The sequence below is a fragment of the Pan troglodytes genome, chromosome 11, assembly GCF_028858775.2.
Source record: "Pan troglodytes isolate AG18354 chromosome 11, NHGRI_mPanTro3-v2.0_pri, whole genome shotgun sequence".
Classification (NCBI taxonomy): domain Eukaryota; kingdom Metazoa; phylum Chordata; class Mammalia; order Primates; family Hominidae; genus Pan; species Pan troglodytes.
Genome location: NC_072409.2, coordinates 38,657,568 through 38,674,788, shown reverse-complemented (window position 1 = coordinate 38,674,788; position 17,221 = coordinate 38,657,568). Strand labels below are relative to the sequence as shown.

The 17,221-nt window shown below is 42.4% G+C and overlaps 2 protein-coding genes across 5 annotated transcripts in view; one reads left to right on the top strand and one right to left on the bottom strand.

Annotated features, from left to right (window-relative positions):
- The window catches only part of NR4A3 (nuclear receptor subfamily 4 group A member 3), a 43,254-nt gene that overhangs the window by 19,955 nt on the left and 6,078 nt on the right, over positions 1-17,221 (top strand). For all 4 annotated transcript variants that reach the window (XM_003951483.6, XM_063788450.1, XM_063788449.1 and 1 more), the window contains 2 exons: positions 2,896-3,095; positions 5,687-5,865. In XM_003951483.6, the coding sequence (XP_003951532.1) occupies positions 2,896-3,095; positions 5,687-5,865 (379 nt within the window). The remainder of the gene's footprint in view (positions 1-2,895; positions 3,096-5,686; positions 5,866-17,221) is intronic.
- The window catches only part of LOC104007963 (uncharacterized), a 60,624-nt gene continuing 49,958 nt past the window's right edge, over positions 6,556-17,221 (bottom strand). The window contains exon 5 of the mRNA XM_063787336.1: positions 6,556-8,240. The gene's annotated coding sequence lies outside the window, so the exon portion shown is untranslated. The remainder of the gene's footprint in view (positions 8,241-17,221) is intronic.

Here is a 17,221-nt window from a genome sequence, read left to right as displayed (position 1 = left end):
AGGCAATATAGGAGTTCAAGACCAGCCTAGGCAATATAGAGACACTGCCTCTACAAAAAATAGAAAAAATTAGATGGGCGTGGTGGTTCCTGCCTGTGGTCCCAGCTACTCAAGAGGCTGACGTGGGAGGATCGCCTCAGCTGGGGAAGTCGAGGCTGTAGTGAGCCCTGATCACACCACTGCACTCCAGCCTGAGGAACAGAGCGAGACCCTGTCTCAAAAAAAAATTTTTTTTGAGGAAGGTATCCCCATTTTACAGAGTAGAAAGCTGAGGTTCATAAAAGCAAAATGATCCTACATTATTTCCCATATTAGGGGCCAGAACAAAATTGAGATTAAAGTAGCTGGACTCTCTGATTTTTTTTTTTTTTTTTTTTTTTTAGTTATTTAATACTGCTTCTTGGGAAAACACAAAGAAAAAAAGACCCAATTAAATAAGCGTCTCATTTCCTCTCACCCAGGTAGCTCCACAGTAAGCACCTAGTTGCTTATTAGCTGTTTCTTCTCCAACCAGGTTAGGATATTACAGCAAACCTAAGCACTCTTCTGACTATTCTTTCATTGAAAAAATATTCAACAGTTATTTATTGAGGTATAATTATGTGCCAGTCACTGTACTGTTGACAGAAACATAGGACCAATGAATACATACCTGGAGAGCTCCAGTGAGAGTAAAGCAAAATGCTTTTTAAAGATTTCATAGGCCAGACGCGGTGGCTCACGCCTGTAATCCCAGCACTTCAGGAGGCCAAGGCAGGTGGATCACTTGAGGTCAGGAGTTTGAGACCAGCTTGGCCAACATGGTGAAACCCTGTCTCTACTAAAAATACAAAAGTTAGCCAGGCATGGTAGCACACACCTGTAGTTCCAGCTACTCGGGAGGCTGAGGCACGGAATCGCTTGAACCCAGGAGGTGGAGGTTTCAGTGAGCCAAGATCGTGCCACTGCACCCCAGCCTGGGCGACAGAGCAAGACACCATCTCAAAAAAAAAAAAAGATCCCACCAGCTAGTAACATCAGACATACTTAATAGCTAGGAGGGGTAAAACTTGAAATCACAGGGTCAGCATAAGTCCTGGCTGTACCACTATTGGTTGTGTAACTTGAGAAAATCTCTTAGCTTCTCTGAGCCTCAGTTTTCTCACCTGTAAAATAAAGATTAAAATCCCTACCCATGAGGATCAGTTCAGAAAAGGAATGCAAAATGATGCACAGCCATGTTAATGTGAAGGAAATGATGTGCCTATTTACGTGTTTCTGTGTATCTCTTAAATCTCTGTGTTGTTGGCTGTCCCTTGATTAGTATCTTGCTGTGTCAGTCTTCCTGCTTGCAGCAGAAAAGTCTTTCCTCCGGTGATTCAAGAAAAACTCTGGTTCCACCAGAATTTCTGAAAGCTGGGTGAAAACTTTATTCCTACTTATATCGTTCTGCTCTTCGGACTCTCTAGATCCATGCTGTCCAATAGACCTCCCCTCAGTGATGGAAATGTTCTATCCCACATTTGGCCATTGAACACTTGAAATATGGCTAACATGACTGAGGAACTGAATTTTTAATTTCATTTAGTTTTTATTAACTTAAATAGCCACAAGTCCTGAGTCTGATGGCACACAGCTGCCTGGGTTCTGCCAAAGAGACCTCTCTTTCCACCACTTCCTGGTTTGTTTTATCTCACAGAAATCCATCAACAGCCAGCAAAAATCATTCTTTCTCTTGTTGATTATTTCTGCGATTCTCAAACTTCATTGTGTATGAGAATCACCTGGAGATCTTGATAAGACAGTTTGGTGGGCCAGGCACGGTGTCTTATGCCTGTAATCCCAGTACTTCGGGAGGCTGAGACAGAAGAATTGCTTGAGTCTAGGAAATCAAGACCAACCTGAGCAACATAGTGATACCCACCCCCAACCCACGCCCCCATTTCTACAAAAAAAATTTTTTTTTATGTTTGCTGTGTCTACCCCCAGAGTTTCTAATTCAGTAGGTCTGTGGTAGGGCCTGAGATTGTCATTTTTTTTTTTGAGACAGAGTGCCACTCTGGCACCCATGCTGGAGTGCAGTGGCACGATCTTGGCTCACTGCAACCTCCACCTTCCAGGTTCAAGCGATTCTCGTGCCTCAGCCTCCCGAGTAGCTGGGATTACAGGCACATGCCACCACACCCAGCTAATTTTTATATTTTTAGTGGAGATGGGGTTTCACCATGTTGGCCAGGCTGGTCTCGAACTCCTGACCTCAGGTGATTCACCACCACCCTCCTCCCAGCCTCCCAAAGTGGTGGAATTACAGGCATGAGCCACCGCCCAGGCCGAAATTATCACTTCTAACACATTCCTGGGTGTTGCTGATGCTGCCAGTCTGGAGACCACACTTTGAGAACCACTGGGTTAATTTAGCATCTCATGGGGAGACAGCTGTGCTATAGTGAAATGAGTAGACCCTTGAGATCTACTTGGACACAAACTCCTGGGGCAGTAGTTCTCAATTGGGCTACTCCACTTTGGAGTCACCTGGGGAGCTTTTAAAATTCTTGACCCCTGGGCTCCACCCCAGACCAATTAAATGAGAATCTCTAGGCGCAGGACCCAGACAAGAGTTGTTTCTTCAAGCTCCCCAGGTGATTGCACTGCACAGTCAAGGGTGAAAACCACTTTGCCAATTCGGCTTAAGCAAATTTCCTTGTCTATTAAGTGATAACGATAAAATTTGCTGTATTTGTATCACAGGGCCATTGTGAGAATCACATGAGACTGTGAATGTGAAGGGGTTTTATAAACTGTAACACCTAAAAGTAAGAATTTAGGCATTGATGGTCTTGGAAGGGCCTGTTTGCAAGTGATGCCATCATCCCCACTGAAGCAGGATAATGCTGCTCTCTCTGGTTTGCATTCTAGTACTGTCCCACTGACCAGGCTGCTGCAGGCACAGATGCTGAGCATGTGCAACAATTCTACAACCTCCTGACAGCCTCCATTGATGTATCCAGAAGCTGGGCAGAAAAGATTCCGGGATTTACTGATCTCCCCAAAGAAGATCAGACATTACTTATTGAATCAGCCTTTTTGGAGCTGTTTGTCCTCAGACTTTCCATCAGGTAATTACTACTATTTTATCTTCAGTCTACGTCCTTTGAAGAAGCCTGAAACCTTCTGTGTTTGTAACTGAATCATTGGTGAAACGTTTTCTCAAGAAGCAAATGTGAAATATGATCAGGCACTAAAAAGACTGAGCAGCGAGTCACGGAGGGAGCACTAGGCTTGCCACCAGGACCCGTGGGTTCTAGTCCCAGTTCTAATGTGGACTTGCTGTCACACCCTGAGCAGGTCACTTGCCTGACGGGAAGTTCAATTCCATCCTCCTTAAAAGGAAGAGGTTGGATTTGATGATCTCTTGAGGTCCCTTGCAGCTCCAACATTCTATGATTCTCGAAAGATTCTCATAGTGCATAAGCTATTTCCTGGCAGCAAGTGTTTGCTTTGGAACATTGTATTTACCTCGTGGGTTTCTGTTTAACAAGTTACTATTCTAGCACACCTGATGGGGCCCTAAAGAGTTCCCACACCTTCTCAACCCCCAGTTTTATTCCAAGAGAACACTCTTAGATAGAAAGATTTAGTCCATCCTATCATACTCAGTGACGCCAAACACAAAAAGGAAAAGTGATTTTTCAAAAACATAGAACCTTGGATCTAAGCTCTTCTAGTAAGTTCCACATGTAGATTTTTTAAAGTTTATTTTATTATTGTTTTTATTCACAAATAGCCTGTTTAACTCCATCTTCCTTGCTTCCTTTCAGTTATATATTTTTAGGAGATGATACCAACTTTTTACCAAATATTATCAGAAAAATCCATCTTTCCCCTCTTTCTCTTTCCTGCCATCACCTCCCCAATTTCATATCACTACCAGAAACTCCTGTTTAATTTTTAAAGTGCAGATTGCCAGGCCTCATTGCCATCTATTTTGGTTTGGTAGACTGTGGAAGAAGTCCAGAAATCTGCATTTTTAACATATGCTTTAATGATTCTGATGTCATCAGGGTCCATGTTTTATACTCTGAGACTAAATCATTCTGTCCTGTGTATGCCTTCTGTGGAGGGATCAGTAGGAGAGATGGGGTGGAGTTACAACTAGAGTGCCAGTAATAGCTTAATTTGTAGCCAATCTAGTGTACACCAGAGCTGAGCCAGCAATGTGACTGTCATCTATTAGGCATGCAACAAAGGATTAAGTAGACTGTAAGCTCCATGCAGGCAGGTGCCATATATGTCCTATTCACCATGTTTTCTCCCAGTGCCTGGCTCCAGGAATAATACATACTTCATGCTCAGTAGACACTTGGCTGAGTGAAGGAATGAATGAAGCTGTTCATCCAAGAAGCACAAAGAGATATTTGACTTGTGAATACAACAGGCCAAGATAGATACATACGTGGCAAAAGATTTGAAAGTTAAAGGAAATCTAAGATTAAAGGAAGAACCACATATAATTCAGCCCCTTACTTGTTATACCCAATATTTGTCGAACCATCCTGTGTACTGGGCACCATGCATGGGCTTTCAAATCCTTTCTTTTATTTAATTCCCTCAACAATCTTAGGAGGTAGCAATTAGAATTTTTGTTTTATAAATAAGGAAAAAGAAGTCCAGAGAGATTTAAGGAGCACCCAAAGCCACACCCCAAGTCATCATGTCCACCTGGAAGTTCCAGGGCACCTATCATGAAAGAAGAATGAGATGATGATGGACATAATATAAACTATCAGGACAGATTTAGAAATAGCCCTCTGCAGCCCCAATGTTAAAAGCAGAGAAGGTAATACAAAATAAGGACTTGTTTTATGTTAGGCCACCCTTTAATTTGTGATAGACTTCTGGCACTTACAGGGACTTGATTTTTGTTTTGTTTTGTTTTGAGACAGAGTCCCACTCTGTCACCCAGGCTGGAGTGCAGTGGCACGATCTTGGCTCACTGCAACCTCCGCCTCCCAGGTTCAAGTGATCCTCCTGCCTCAAGCTCCTGAGTAGCTGGGACTACAGGTGCACACCACCTAGCCTGGCTAATTTTTGTATTTTTAGTAGAGATTGGGTTTCACTATGTTGCCCAAGCTGGTCTCAAACTCCTGACCTCAGATGATCCACCCGCCTTGGCCTCCCAAAGTGCTGGGCTTGCAGGCGTGAGGCATCGCACCTGGCCAGGGACTTGGTATTTTTAAAGTCTGCACAATGGAATTGTAGTGTCTAGCCTCAGGCCTTGGCAGTTTTTAACATTTAAGAAAATCAAGGACAAGCCCTGTCTCAGGAGCCCTGGAGGGAACAGTCTCATGTTCATTGCTGAGAGAGGGATGCACTGGGCTTCATCTCTGGAACCCATGAGTGCCTGCTCCCCCATTTCCTGTCCCAAGGAAAGCCAGTAATTGATTCTAGTAATAAGACAGCAGGTGCCACAGCCCATATCTTCCCCTGGGCTGATGTTCACCAAAGACATTAGCATAGACAAGTGGTGCTAGTTGTTTATCCCAGAGAACATAGTCTTATTCATTGTGGGTATCTGGCATGCTTCATAGCACCACACTGGGGTCCCAATGCTGCCCCATGGCTGTCTGGGTGCCTGTGTGTCATAATGTTATCATGTTGGACAGATTGGACAGACCTGTTTAATGTTTGTCTTCCTCTCACCTCCCAGGTCAAACACTGCTGAAGATAAGTTTGTGTTCTGCAATGGACTTGTCCTGCATCGACTTCAGTGCCTTCGTGGATTTGGGGAGTGGCTCGACTCTATTAAAGACTTTTCCTTAAATTTGCAGAGCCTGAACCTTGATATCCAAGCCTTAGCCTGCCTGTCAGCACTGAGCATGATCACAGGTAAGCACCACCTTGCCAAAACCGCATCCTCATTTCTCTCCTTCCCTTTGTTATGGTGGAATCTGGCCTTGACCACTACGCACACCAGAAAAGTGGGAAAATGACTACCATTCTTCTGAAATCTGTTAAGTTTAACCTAGTTTAAGCAAAGAAACATGCATCTATAATTTGTTGTCATAAACTTCTAGTAAAGAGGATCCATAGTCTATTGAATTATCATTGTCAGTAAGCGCAATATATGAAAATCTAACTTCCTACTAGAGATCTGTGGACAGTGGGACTAGCTGCTTCAGGGTTTGTTTGTTTTGAGACAGGGTCTTGCTCTGTCACACAGGCTAGAGAGCAGTGGTGTGATCATGGCCTAGTGTAGCCTCGACCATCTGGACTCAAGTGATCCTCCCACTTCAGCCTCCTGAGTAGCTAGGACTATAGGCACATGCCACCACACGTTTGTCCTGTTTTGTAGCCCTGTTTCACCCTGTTGCCCAGACTGGTTCAGTGTTCTTGTTACAAAGCCTTTCCTAGGGAGATTATCTAACCCAGCCCATTCCTGTGGAGCAGAGGTGATGAGGTTTCCCCTGTCCCCAGTTCTTGGCTAGCGACCTAAAGTAAAACCAAAACACTATAGACATATCAAATACAACTTGATTTAATAACTTCGATTGGCAAAGGACTGAGAAAAAGCAAAAATGGTTCAACTCAGCAGTTTTTTATTTTTATTTTTAAAATTTTATTATCATTATTTTTGAGATGGAGTCTCACTCTGTCGCCCAGGCTGGAGTGCAATGATGTGATCTAGGTTTACTGCAACCTCTGCCTCCTGGGTCCAAGCAATTCTCCTATCTCACCCTCCTGAGTAGCTGGGATTACAGGTACCTGCCACCATGCCCGGCTAATTTTTGTATCTTTAGTAGAGATGGGATTTCATCATGCTGGCCAGGCTGGTCTCGAACTCCTGACCTCAATTGATCTACCCGCCTTGGCACCCCAAGTGCTGGGATTCCTGGCGTGAGCCACCACACCCAGCCAACTCAGCAGTTTTTTAACCACAAACATAAAAGATATTTGATTTATGCCTGTCTCCCTCTATAGATCTCTCTCTTTCTATCTTTTGGGAGATAAAGGATCCCAAGGTGGGGTGGGATGGAGAAAGGTGCGTGTTGGGCAAAGGAAAGAATATCATCTCCCTGTGGCCATGGAGGCCCTTGCCCCAGCTCCCTTTGCCCCGGGGGAGAGTTTCCTGTTAGACCTCATTCTTTCTGGTCAGACTGGGGTCTGGGGAGGTGGTGACAGAGGGTGGGGGCTCCAGAAGTGGCCAAATGAGGGGCTCATCCTTGACCTTTTGGTCAGACACAAGCACAGGCTTGGCTGTTGAACTGAGAGTTCAAGATCAGAATAATATGCTCTTGGCTATAGAAAACATGTTTCTCAGGCAGGTGGTGAGTTTCCAGAGCATCAAATGCATCCTCTGGTACAGATGGCCCCTTCTTTCTGTTTCACTGGAAATGTGCATTGGTTTGCCCAAGCATTGTTTACTTGCATTTCTTGGGATATCTCCTATTAGCTAAGGTTAGATGTGTCTGTGCCTTAAGAGGCTAAGCTGGTTCATCATTTGATGGTTGACATGCAGGCAAAGACAAGCAAATGGTATGGCTGCAATGAGGATTCAGACAGTAGCTGTTCCTTCAGTATTCCAAATGGAAACTGACTTCCTCCTGGTCTTTGGTCCAGGATGAGAAACTCACTTTTTTTTTTTAATGGGGCTGCTAGACTTCCAAGAGAGCCATTAACGAAACAAAAACCAAGGCAGTCTCAAAGAGTATGGATTCCATTTGGAAGGCTTTCAAATGGCATACTGGAGCATCTGAAGAAAATAAACAGATTTAAGGCACAAGCATATTACTTCATCAGGACTGGAAGGAAACTGGTTCAAGGCTGCCTTTGAACTAAAGCTCTTTAGTTCAATTTCAAAACCATTCAGCAATTCCTACGTCAGTTAAACATTCAAAACTAGAAAGTATGGAGTTTAGTTCATTTTAAAAAGACAAAAACAAAAAACTAGATCCAGCTTTGGATTCCTACAAGTAAAAGCAGTACATTGCTTCATCTCCATGGCAACGAGTGTTGAGTCTAGTCAATCAACAAATATTCACTGACCTAGGCACCGTGCTGCATGTCATTGGGTTTTCAGAGATGATAACACACATCCCTAGAGGACATAGACATGCAAAGTACCACATGTGATGCAAGGTGTTGAGCGCCACCATGGAGACCAGGGAGTGAGTTCAAAGTGCTCAGAGACAGCAGGTGGGGGTGGTCTTCTCAGAAGAGATCACAGGAGCTGGTCCTTTGTAAGTGCAGAGAATGTCTCCAGGCTAAAATGGAAAAAGTGAGAATCCAGGCATAAACATTTGCCAAAAGCCATTGAAAATATGGCTAAGTTTCAGAAAGGAAACAGCTGAAAATTAGAGTGACAGGAGATGTGACTGGTCTGATAGGTCAGGGTGGGGCGGGACATAAAGAACCTTCCACGCCTAGGTGAGGGGAGCAGAGTTTATCTTGAGCACAACGAGGATCCACAGGTTTTGTCCAAAGGAGCTTGATGGTCAGGTTTGCGTTTTAGAAAGATTTACCCTGTCAGTGCGTTTTGGGCACAGATTAGAGTGAGAAAGAATCTAAGAGGAAAAAGGCCAGTCCAGGTGTGAGAGCCATGATTCAAGAGGAGGGTCCATCCCTGAAGGCCACATCTTTGTTTCACTCTTTAAATGGAAATTGACAGATATCTAAGAGGCCAGGACGTGTGGGTGCCAGGAAGACCCAACCTGGAGAGACTGGGCAGTTCAGTGCAGAGAATACAAAGTAGAAATTAGTAGAAGGGTGGTGCTGGTCCTCTTTCTGCATCCCATTTGTTCTATTCCCTGCAGTTACAGCTGCTCAGCCCGCTGCCCATTTATGTGGAGATTGGCTGGGGGAGCAGGCAGTTTGGCATGGCAGAAATAGCATGGACTTTGGAATCGAGCACGCCTAGATTTTAATCTTCAGTCCTATGTTTAATAAGTAGGCGCTATTGGGGAACACATTTCAGTTCTCTGAAATTCAGTTTCCCCATTTGTAAAATGGGGATAACAATGTCTATGTCATAGGGCAGCAGTGAGGATTACAGAAAATTTAGTTGGTGATGTAACCAAACTGGATTCAGGATAGGCAACTCTGAATTCACCTATGGTCCCCCTTGGAGTGATAGTGACAGATTCCCTCAAGTTAGGCATATGCCTTCCCCTACCCCTTGGAAGCATCAAACTCAGTGGCATGAGGAAACAGGTGGTGGCTTTAGAAGGCAGTATGTTTGGTGACAGTCTCCTTGGATGCTTAAGAGAGAGGCTCAAAGGAGGATAGTGATATTAAAGTAATTAAGCTGCACTTAACAAGCACTTACAATAGACCAAGTGCTCTACAGTGGTGTCTTTGGGCCTCCCCGACCAGGTAGCTCCTGTTCCTGCCCTCATTCCTGCTGTGGTTTTAGCCTACAACAAAAATAAGCCCTCTTCTCTCATTTCTGGACCTTACAACAAACAGTCTCTTTGTGACTTACTGGTTGAAAGTGGGTTTGATAAGTGTGAAAATATCAGGAAATGGCAGAAAAGGCAATGCCTGGGAAACAGTGTGCATTGCTGTGAATATTAATTTTCATTTGAATATGAGCTGCCATGGATCTTGACTTCTGAATAAGCTTCGTTGATCATAAATGGTGATTGTGGAGTATCAGCTGGGCTATTTACATTACAAAATTCATCCCAAAACTGTCTTTTCTTAAACCACAGAGAGCTCATGAAAAGGAAATGGCATCTTAGAAGTTTAACTAGGCTTGCTTCCAGGAAAAGTATTAAGAATCTGGATAGTATTGGTGGTTTGCACAAACATGGCTTTTTTTTTTCTCATTCTTTTTTTCTTTGTCCTCCTCCTCTCTGTACCCCCTCATGAAAAACTAGGCGGTGAAGTGGGGCAGGAAATGGTTTCATTCAGATCACTCTCCTTTCCTGCAGTAAACAGGGGGTTCCCCACAGTGGTTGGCTTTCAAACGTTTTTCAGGTTCCCTGTTTATCTACCCTAACCATTGCCCTTTGCCAGTGCTGCATCTCTGAAGTAAGGCAAGTGCTTTGAATCTGGTGGGATACCAATGAGTTGATATCTGGTTGCAGTTAATAATGTTTCATAAATAAGAAGCCCCCTCACCAAACAGAAAGTTAGTGTGGCATTACCATTTTATAAATATCCACTCATTAAATAAGCATCGAGGGCCCACTATGTACCAAGCATTGTACCAGTCTCTTGGGATGCAAAGATGAGCCAGGCACGCATTCTGTTGCCAAGAAGTGGGCAGTCTACTAGGAAGTCATAGATTATGATATATAAACTTGATGTATAGTGATTAGTGCTCAGGCCCTGAAAAGGGACAGATGCAGTGTAGAGTAAGTCCAGATTACTGCTAACTTTTTTGAGGTGAAGGAAGGTAGAAGTGTTGGTCATGAATGACTTCCCAAAGAGGTAGCATCTAGACATGAGAAGACATAAAGAACATTCCAGATGAAGGAAAGAGAACAGCAAGGGCATGGCAGTTGAATGCCTCAGTACAGTTTAGGGTTAAAACAATTACAGTGGAGTTGCATTGTGCATATATTAAAATCACACATATGATACAAGTAGAAAGAGGAGAAAAATTAAGAGTGCAGGCTATTGCATTCGATGACTGTATGTCCTGGAGTGAGCATGAATCCACTGTAGGTCATGGTTTCTCTGCCTCTGGTGATGAGTGGTGAGATGATGTCTTGTGCTTTTGGGAAAGTTAAATGATTTTCAGGGATAAAACTAATTCTATGTGATATTTACCTTCTGGCTTGATGTGATGACCTAACCTCAGAGCAAAACGCTTTTCCTGTACAGAAATAGGGGAAATAAGATTGGAAAGATAGTTTTGAACCAGATGGCAGAGGGAATCTCAAGTGCTCAAATGCCATTTTGTTGTTCCCCATGGCTTTCTTTTCCCTACTCAGGTCATCTCTCAGGTGAGAAAATGACTCCTTTCTCGTCTGACTGTAGTCTTTTTCCTGGTCTTATTGAAACACGACCTCTAAGACTGAGAAGGAGGAAGGAGGGCAGAACCATGGCAGAAAGTAGTGAAACAGTGACACAGCAGGACTAGACAGGTGGCTGACCACGCCACACCCTCCACCATCTGTCTTTCCAGAGCTCCACTGCTCACTGTAAATGGTTACCTGGTTACCCCTGCTTTTGCATCAGATAAAGCCATCAGCTACATCGCAAGGAAAACTAAATGTAAAACTTAGCGGGGCAAAATAGTTAAAAACAAAAATGGTGGGAGAGGGGAGAGGCCAGAGGGTTTAGAGACCGGAGATCTGAGTTCAGGTCTTCACCCTGAAATGTGCTGTCTTTGCAATCTTGGACAAGTTCCTTACCCTCTCTGAATCTCAATTTCCTTCCTTCTCACAGGGTTAAAGATGTCTACTTTCAGGTTTCTTATAAAAATTGAATGAACTAATATGTACTATGCAGAAAAAAAATTAGACAAACCTTCACTGTTATTATATTATTTGTTTTACACACTTCCATGAAGAGCCAGCTGTCTTGCTAAGAATCCATAAAAGTGTTCATGCATCCCTGCAACTGAATATACACATTGTGTTAGGGAATTTCTTTGTGTCTTTCTTTACCAGCTAGACTGTGGGGTTCTTAAGGACAGGGAGAGTCTTATTTATCTTTAAAATTACTTTAGCATTTACAAGTATCTGGCATATGACAAATATTCATTGAATGAATGGGCCAATTGTGAGTATCAGAAAGTCTCCCAAATTAGAAAAATCTGAATTAATAATTTTTAGCCTACCACTGTTATGATAAAAGTATGAATTCTTGAAGATTGCCTTATTTCGATTCAGATTAATTCAGTAAATATTTATTGAGCATCAACTGTGCACCAGACACACATTCCCTTACCCTCAAAGAGTCTGTGGTCTCACTGGAGAGAGAGACAGACACATACTCTACCAAATCAAAGACGGTCAGACTGAAAAGTACCATTTAAATCAGCCTCAACACAGACTGCCGACTTGACTCGTGGCTTCCTGACCAGCGTGGGCTCAATGTCTCTGGGACTGCCCATCAGTAAAGGATGTTGTGTATGACATGAGTGATAGCAATAAGGTGAATTCCCAGAGAAAGGGGTAGAGCTCCGAGTGGGGAGTCCTGTTTGTTTGTGTTTGAGCTACACATACCTCTCTCTCCAGGGGCCCACCTTTCCTTCCCCTTTGGCTGGAACAGCATTGTTGTCACCAAGTTAGCCTTTGCCCTAACACCTGCTCAGAAAGGGGAGTTACTTTTCCCCTTGGTGGGGCTCCTGATGGTTACTATCATCCCTTTCTTTATCCCCTACTCCCTGCCATGAGGAAGAGAATTTGACATTTCTCATATAAGCCCAAGAGGCAGAACTGGGAACTACATATAGCAGCGGTCCCCAGCATTTTTGGCACCAGAGACTGGTTTCATGGAAGACAATTTTTGCTTGGACTGGGGTCGGAGGAATGGTTTCGGGATGATTCAAGCGTATTACATTTATTGCGCACTTTATTTCTATTATTATTACATTGTAATATAAAATTAAATAATTGTATAACTCACCATAATGTAAAATCGGTGGGAACCCTGAGCTCATTTTCCTGCAACTAGATAGTCCCATCTGGGGGTGATGGGAGACAGTGACAGATCACCACGCATTAGATTCTCATAAGGAATGTGCAACCTAGATCCCTCACACGCACAGTTCACAATAGGGTTCACACTCCTATGAGAATCTAATGCCGCCACTCATCTGACAGGAGGCGGAGCTCAGGTGGTAATGCAAATAACGGGGAGTGGCTGTAAATACAGATGAAGCTTCACTTGCTTGCCTGCCGCTCACCTCCTGTTGTGTGGCCCAGTTCCTAACAGGCCATGGACCAATACCAATTGGGGACCCCTGATATATAGGATGGCAAATTTTAGCTCAATGTAATAAAAACTTTCACATAGAAAGAACCATTTGAAATTGGAATAAGCTGCCTTGAGGAGTGAGTTCCTGCTTTGGGGAATGAGGGTTACAGAGACTAGATGAACACTAGGTGTGGACTCAGTCAAGCATCTTATGGGGACTAGGATTGACTAGAGCAGAGCTTCTGCAGCATTCACATCACTGGGCATCTTGTTGCATTGCAGATTCTGGTTAGGTAGGTCTGGGGCAGGGCCTGCCTAAACGGATTCTGCATTTCCAGCAAGTTCCCCAGTGATGCTGATGCTGCTGGTCTGGGGACCACACCTTAAGTATCTAGGAATAAGGGAACCTATTGGTAATTAGGAATCCATGAAATTAATAGCTACCATTTAAAAATACTCAGTGCCAGGCACTGTGCCAAGGGCTTTACATGTGTTATTTTGTTTAATGTTGCTTAATAAATAAACTTGGAAGTACCTGAAATAGATTACAGCAGATACAGGAAGCATGGAGATCAGTCAAGAGCTATTAAAATAATCTAGATAGCAAAGATATTGAAGATCCTCGTCCAGAGGCCATGGGTATTCAGAGGGAGATATAAATGCAAGGAACATCACAGAGATAATAACGGAAGTTCTTGCAATGGATTAAATATGATGGCTCGGGGGGAAGAAATTGTTAGAGATGATTATAAGAGTGATGTGAAAGGCTGTAATATCATTAATAGACAAGCTTAGAGAAGTGGCTGATTTGAAGGGGAAGGTAATGGCTTGAGTTTTAGATAGAGAGGATACTTGCAAATATTCACTAAGTGCTCACTATATGCTAGGCATGGTTCCAAATACTTGACATGTATTAACTCGTTTACTTCTCATAACAACCCATAAGGCAGCTACCATTATTAGCACCATTTTACAAATGTGGAAACAGACCCAAAGTCACCCAGTTAATAAGTGGTCGAGGCCAGGGGTGGTGGCTCACACCTGTAATCCTAGCACTTTGGGAGGCCAAGGCGGGCAGATCACAAGGTCAAGAGATGGACACCATCCTGGCCAACATGGTGAAACCCCTTCTCTACTAAAAATACAAAAATTAGCTGGGCCTTGGGAGGCCAAACAGGAGAATCACTTGAACCCAGGAGGCGAAGGTTGCAGTGAGCCGAGATTGCATCACTGAACTCCAACCTGGCGACAGAGCAAGACTCTGTCTCACAAATAAATAAATAAGTAAATAAATAAATAAATAAATAAATAAGTGGTAGAGTTCAGGTCTACAGCCAGGAAATCTAATTCCAAAGCTTTGATGTGGTAGGTTTTAGAGTCTGTAAAGTTCTTTACCGTTGTTAGCTTCTTAATAACTCCCGACCTGTATATTTATTCTTAGCAGCTTACACTTTTAGTGCTTATATAATCATTTCTCACAGATTCTTGATCCTCTATGTATCCATTTAACAGATATTTATTGGGTGTCTCCTATGTACTAGGCTTGGTGCTGGAGATACAATGTTGAGCAAATACAGTTCATGCCCCCATGGTGCTTACAGTTAATGGGAGGAGAAAAAATCACATAACTATCTGATTTCAAACTGTTGTGTCCTGCAAAGGGATAGATTAGAATGCCAGAGGAGAACATGATCTAGAATAGGGGTAAAAAGGGAAGCTTCCTTCAAGAAATATTTGATCTGAGATCCAACGAATGAGTAGATCTTAACCAGATGAGGATGGGAAAACATGAGCACAGACCTAAATATAGCTCTATTATTTCACTCCATCACTCTCTCCCCCTGACTCCTTCTTCCCTGGTTCCACCTACCTCGCAACCCCTCCCTCTTGCTCTAAGCAGAGATGTCTATGCCTGGATAGCCAAAATGCACAGAAATCCAACGGTGTCTTTAGATGTTCATACCACACAAAGATTAGGAGTGTGATCTATCTGTCGCATCTCTAACCCCAGTGGTTATAACATTGCTTGCCACAGAATAGGTGTTCAATAAATATTTGTTGAAAGAAGTAGTTAGTTAATTTGGTGCACAGAAAATAGGAGAGAGTTATAGAAAAGCTAGTTCATCTCAGGACGAGGAGAAACTTTCTAACAATTAGAGATGTCCAGAGATGGAAGGCATCTTGTTATAAGATAAATATCTCTGGACTTAGAGTGAAAGAAAATAGCCCCATGCTAATTTTGACTATGGGCAAGTCACTTAATTGAGCCTTACCTTCCATACCTATTACTTAAAGATAATCTTTGTCCTGCCTAATTCACAGGATTGTTGTGAGAGTGAGATAAAATAATCTAAGTAAAAGAGTGTTGTATAAAGTGCTATTAAATATATATGTGCTATTATGGCGTAATATAGTTAACTCCCAGTCCAGCCACTACCTGACACTCTCTTTATGGTAGCTTGTAGTAGAGATTCTTGTCTCAGATAGGAATTTGAACTAAATAACTCAAACCCTTTCCAATCTATATATACAATGATTATGACACATAAGTCTATTACTTAACCATTTCTGTATGTTATATATCAAAGTTTTGAATATGTAATGCCAGAGTTAAAATACTAAAGCATTCTATGAAAATTATATAGATCAAAATGCAAGAAATATTAAGAAGCTTGTTTTGTTTAATGGTGGACAAAGACCTTAAACTAAAATCTGCTGTGTATAATTCTCTAGGAAGGGGGATAGTCCAAATGCCTGATTTCCCCCCGAATTTATGAACTCTGTATATTAGCTCCGTAGCCATGTTTACCAAGCTACAAGAAGAAAGGAGATCCCTTTAACTAAAATGTCAGTGATTAGGTTTTAAGGGATTTCAAATTACTAGGGAAGGACCCAAACACTTAGTGACTCCCTAGTGATTTGAAAATCTTCCTGGCTGCTGGCAGTAGTTTGCATGGAGACTGAATATTATCTCAGCCCTTTTGAAAAAGTAAAGAAGCTACAAATCCAGTGGCTGTTCAAAACAACAAAGAGGGTTGAGGTGCCTTTGGCTTCTAACAGGAGTGTCTCTGAATTCCTCAAGGAATTCCCGGCCTAGAGTTGATCCAGCTGGCAGGAGGTATCGATCTCCACTTGAATTCACTGAATAAATAATGGTTGCCATAGTTATTGAGCAGTCGCAACTGGTTGGAGAGCAGGGAAAACTCTGCAGCACCTTCTGTGAGTTTGGCCATGAGAAAGTCTGGTTACAAGGTTCCACAATCAGCTCCCTCCCCAAATCCAGCCAACATATTACTCAGTTCCTGTATCCTGATGATGAATATGAGATCTTGAATGTTATGTAAGACATGAGACACTGAAAGGAAGGGAAAGCTTAAATCAATGGACTGGTATTTATTCTGAGAAAGGCGTCTCTCCCTAGGTTATGAATATAATTGAATATTTTTCATTATTAATTCAATTTAGTATCAGCAAGGTGATGTTTGATCATGTTATAGCACTCAAGGGCTTCACAAAGGACGAAATCCATCTCGTTCTATTTTAACATTATTATACAAAGAGCACAACCTGAACATTTTAAAAGGAAGGAAAATTTATCCCAAAACCCCATAGGTATTTTCACGTTTATATTTTCTTTCACCCTTCGCTATATGAAGAAATAATTTTTGCATAGATGGAATCACAGCTTTAGTATTTAATATTCTACTCTTTATTTAATGTTGTAAACATTTTTTTTTTTAATTTTGCTTCATGGCCTTCATATTTGTTCTGTTTGATGTCTTCAGATTCTTCCCTTCCATATACCATTATTTACTTAACAGTTCCCCTATTCTTCAGCCCTTTGCCTTTTTCCAGTTTTTTGTTTGTTTGCTTTTGTTTTGTTTTGTCTTGGTAATAGATAATGCTGAACCAAATGTCTCCATGTATACAGTTTTATTCTTCTGTTAAATGTTTCCTTTGGATAAATTCCCAAGAGTGGGATTACTTGGTCAGAGGCTATGAACGATTTATAGCTCTTGAAATTTACTGCCAAATTTACAGCCTGTTCTTTTGTTTTGGGGAGAAAATAAAACTTTAGGCAGAACACCACTGCATGCAGGATTCTCTTAAAATTCATTCTCTTAAAATTCACAACAGTCTCTTCTGAGACTGAAACATGGAGCCTGTGTATTTAGTAATGATAAGCCGTAGGAGACAGGTCTGCACCTGGGCTGATTAGCTAATAGTTTCTCAGGGAAAGCAAAATGATGCACTGCAAAGCTTGGAAATTAGGCCACGAATTGCTTTTTGTTAGACCTTGTAGTTACCAGCCACTTGCCCACTGGCAAGCATTGTCTTTGGTTCTGATTATTCCATGTGTATAGCACTCTAC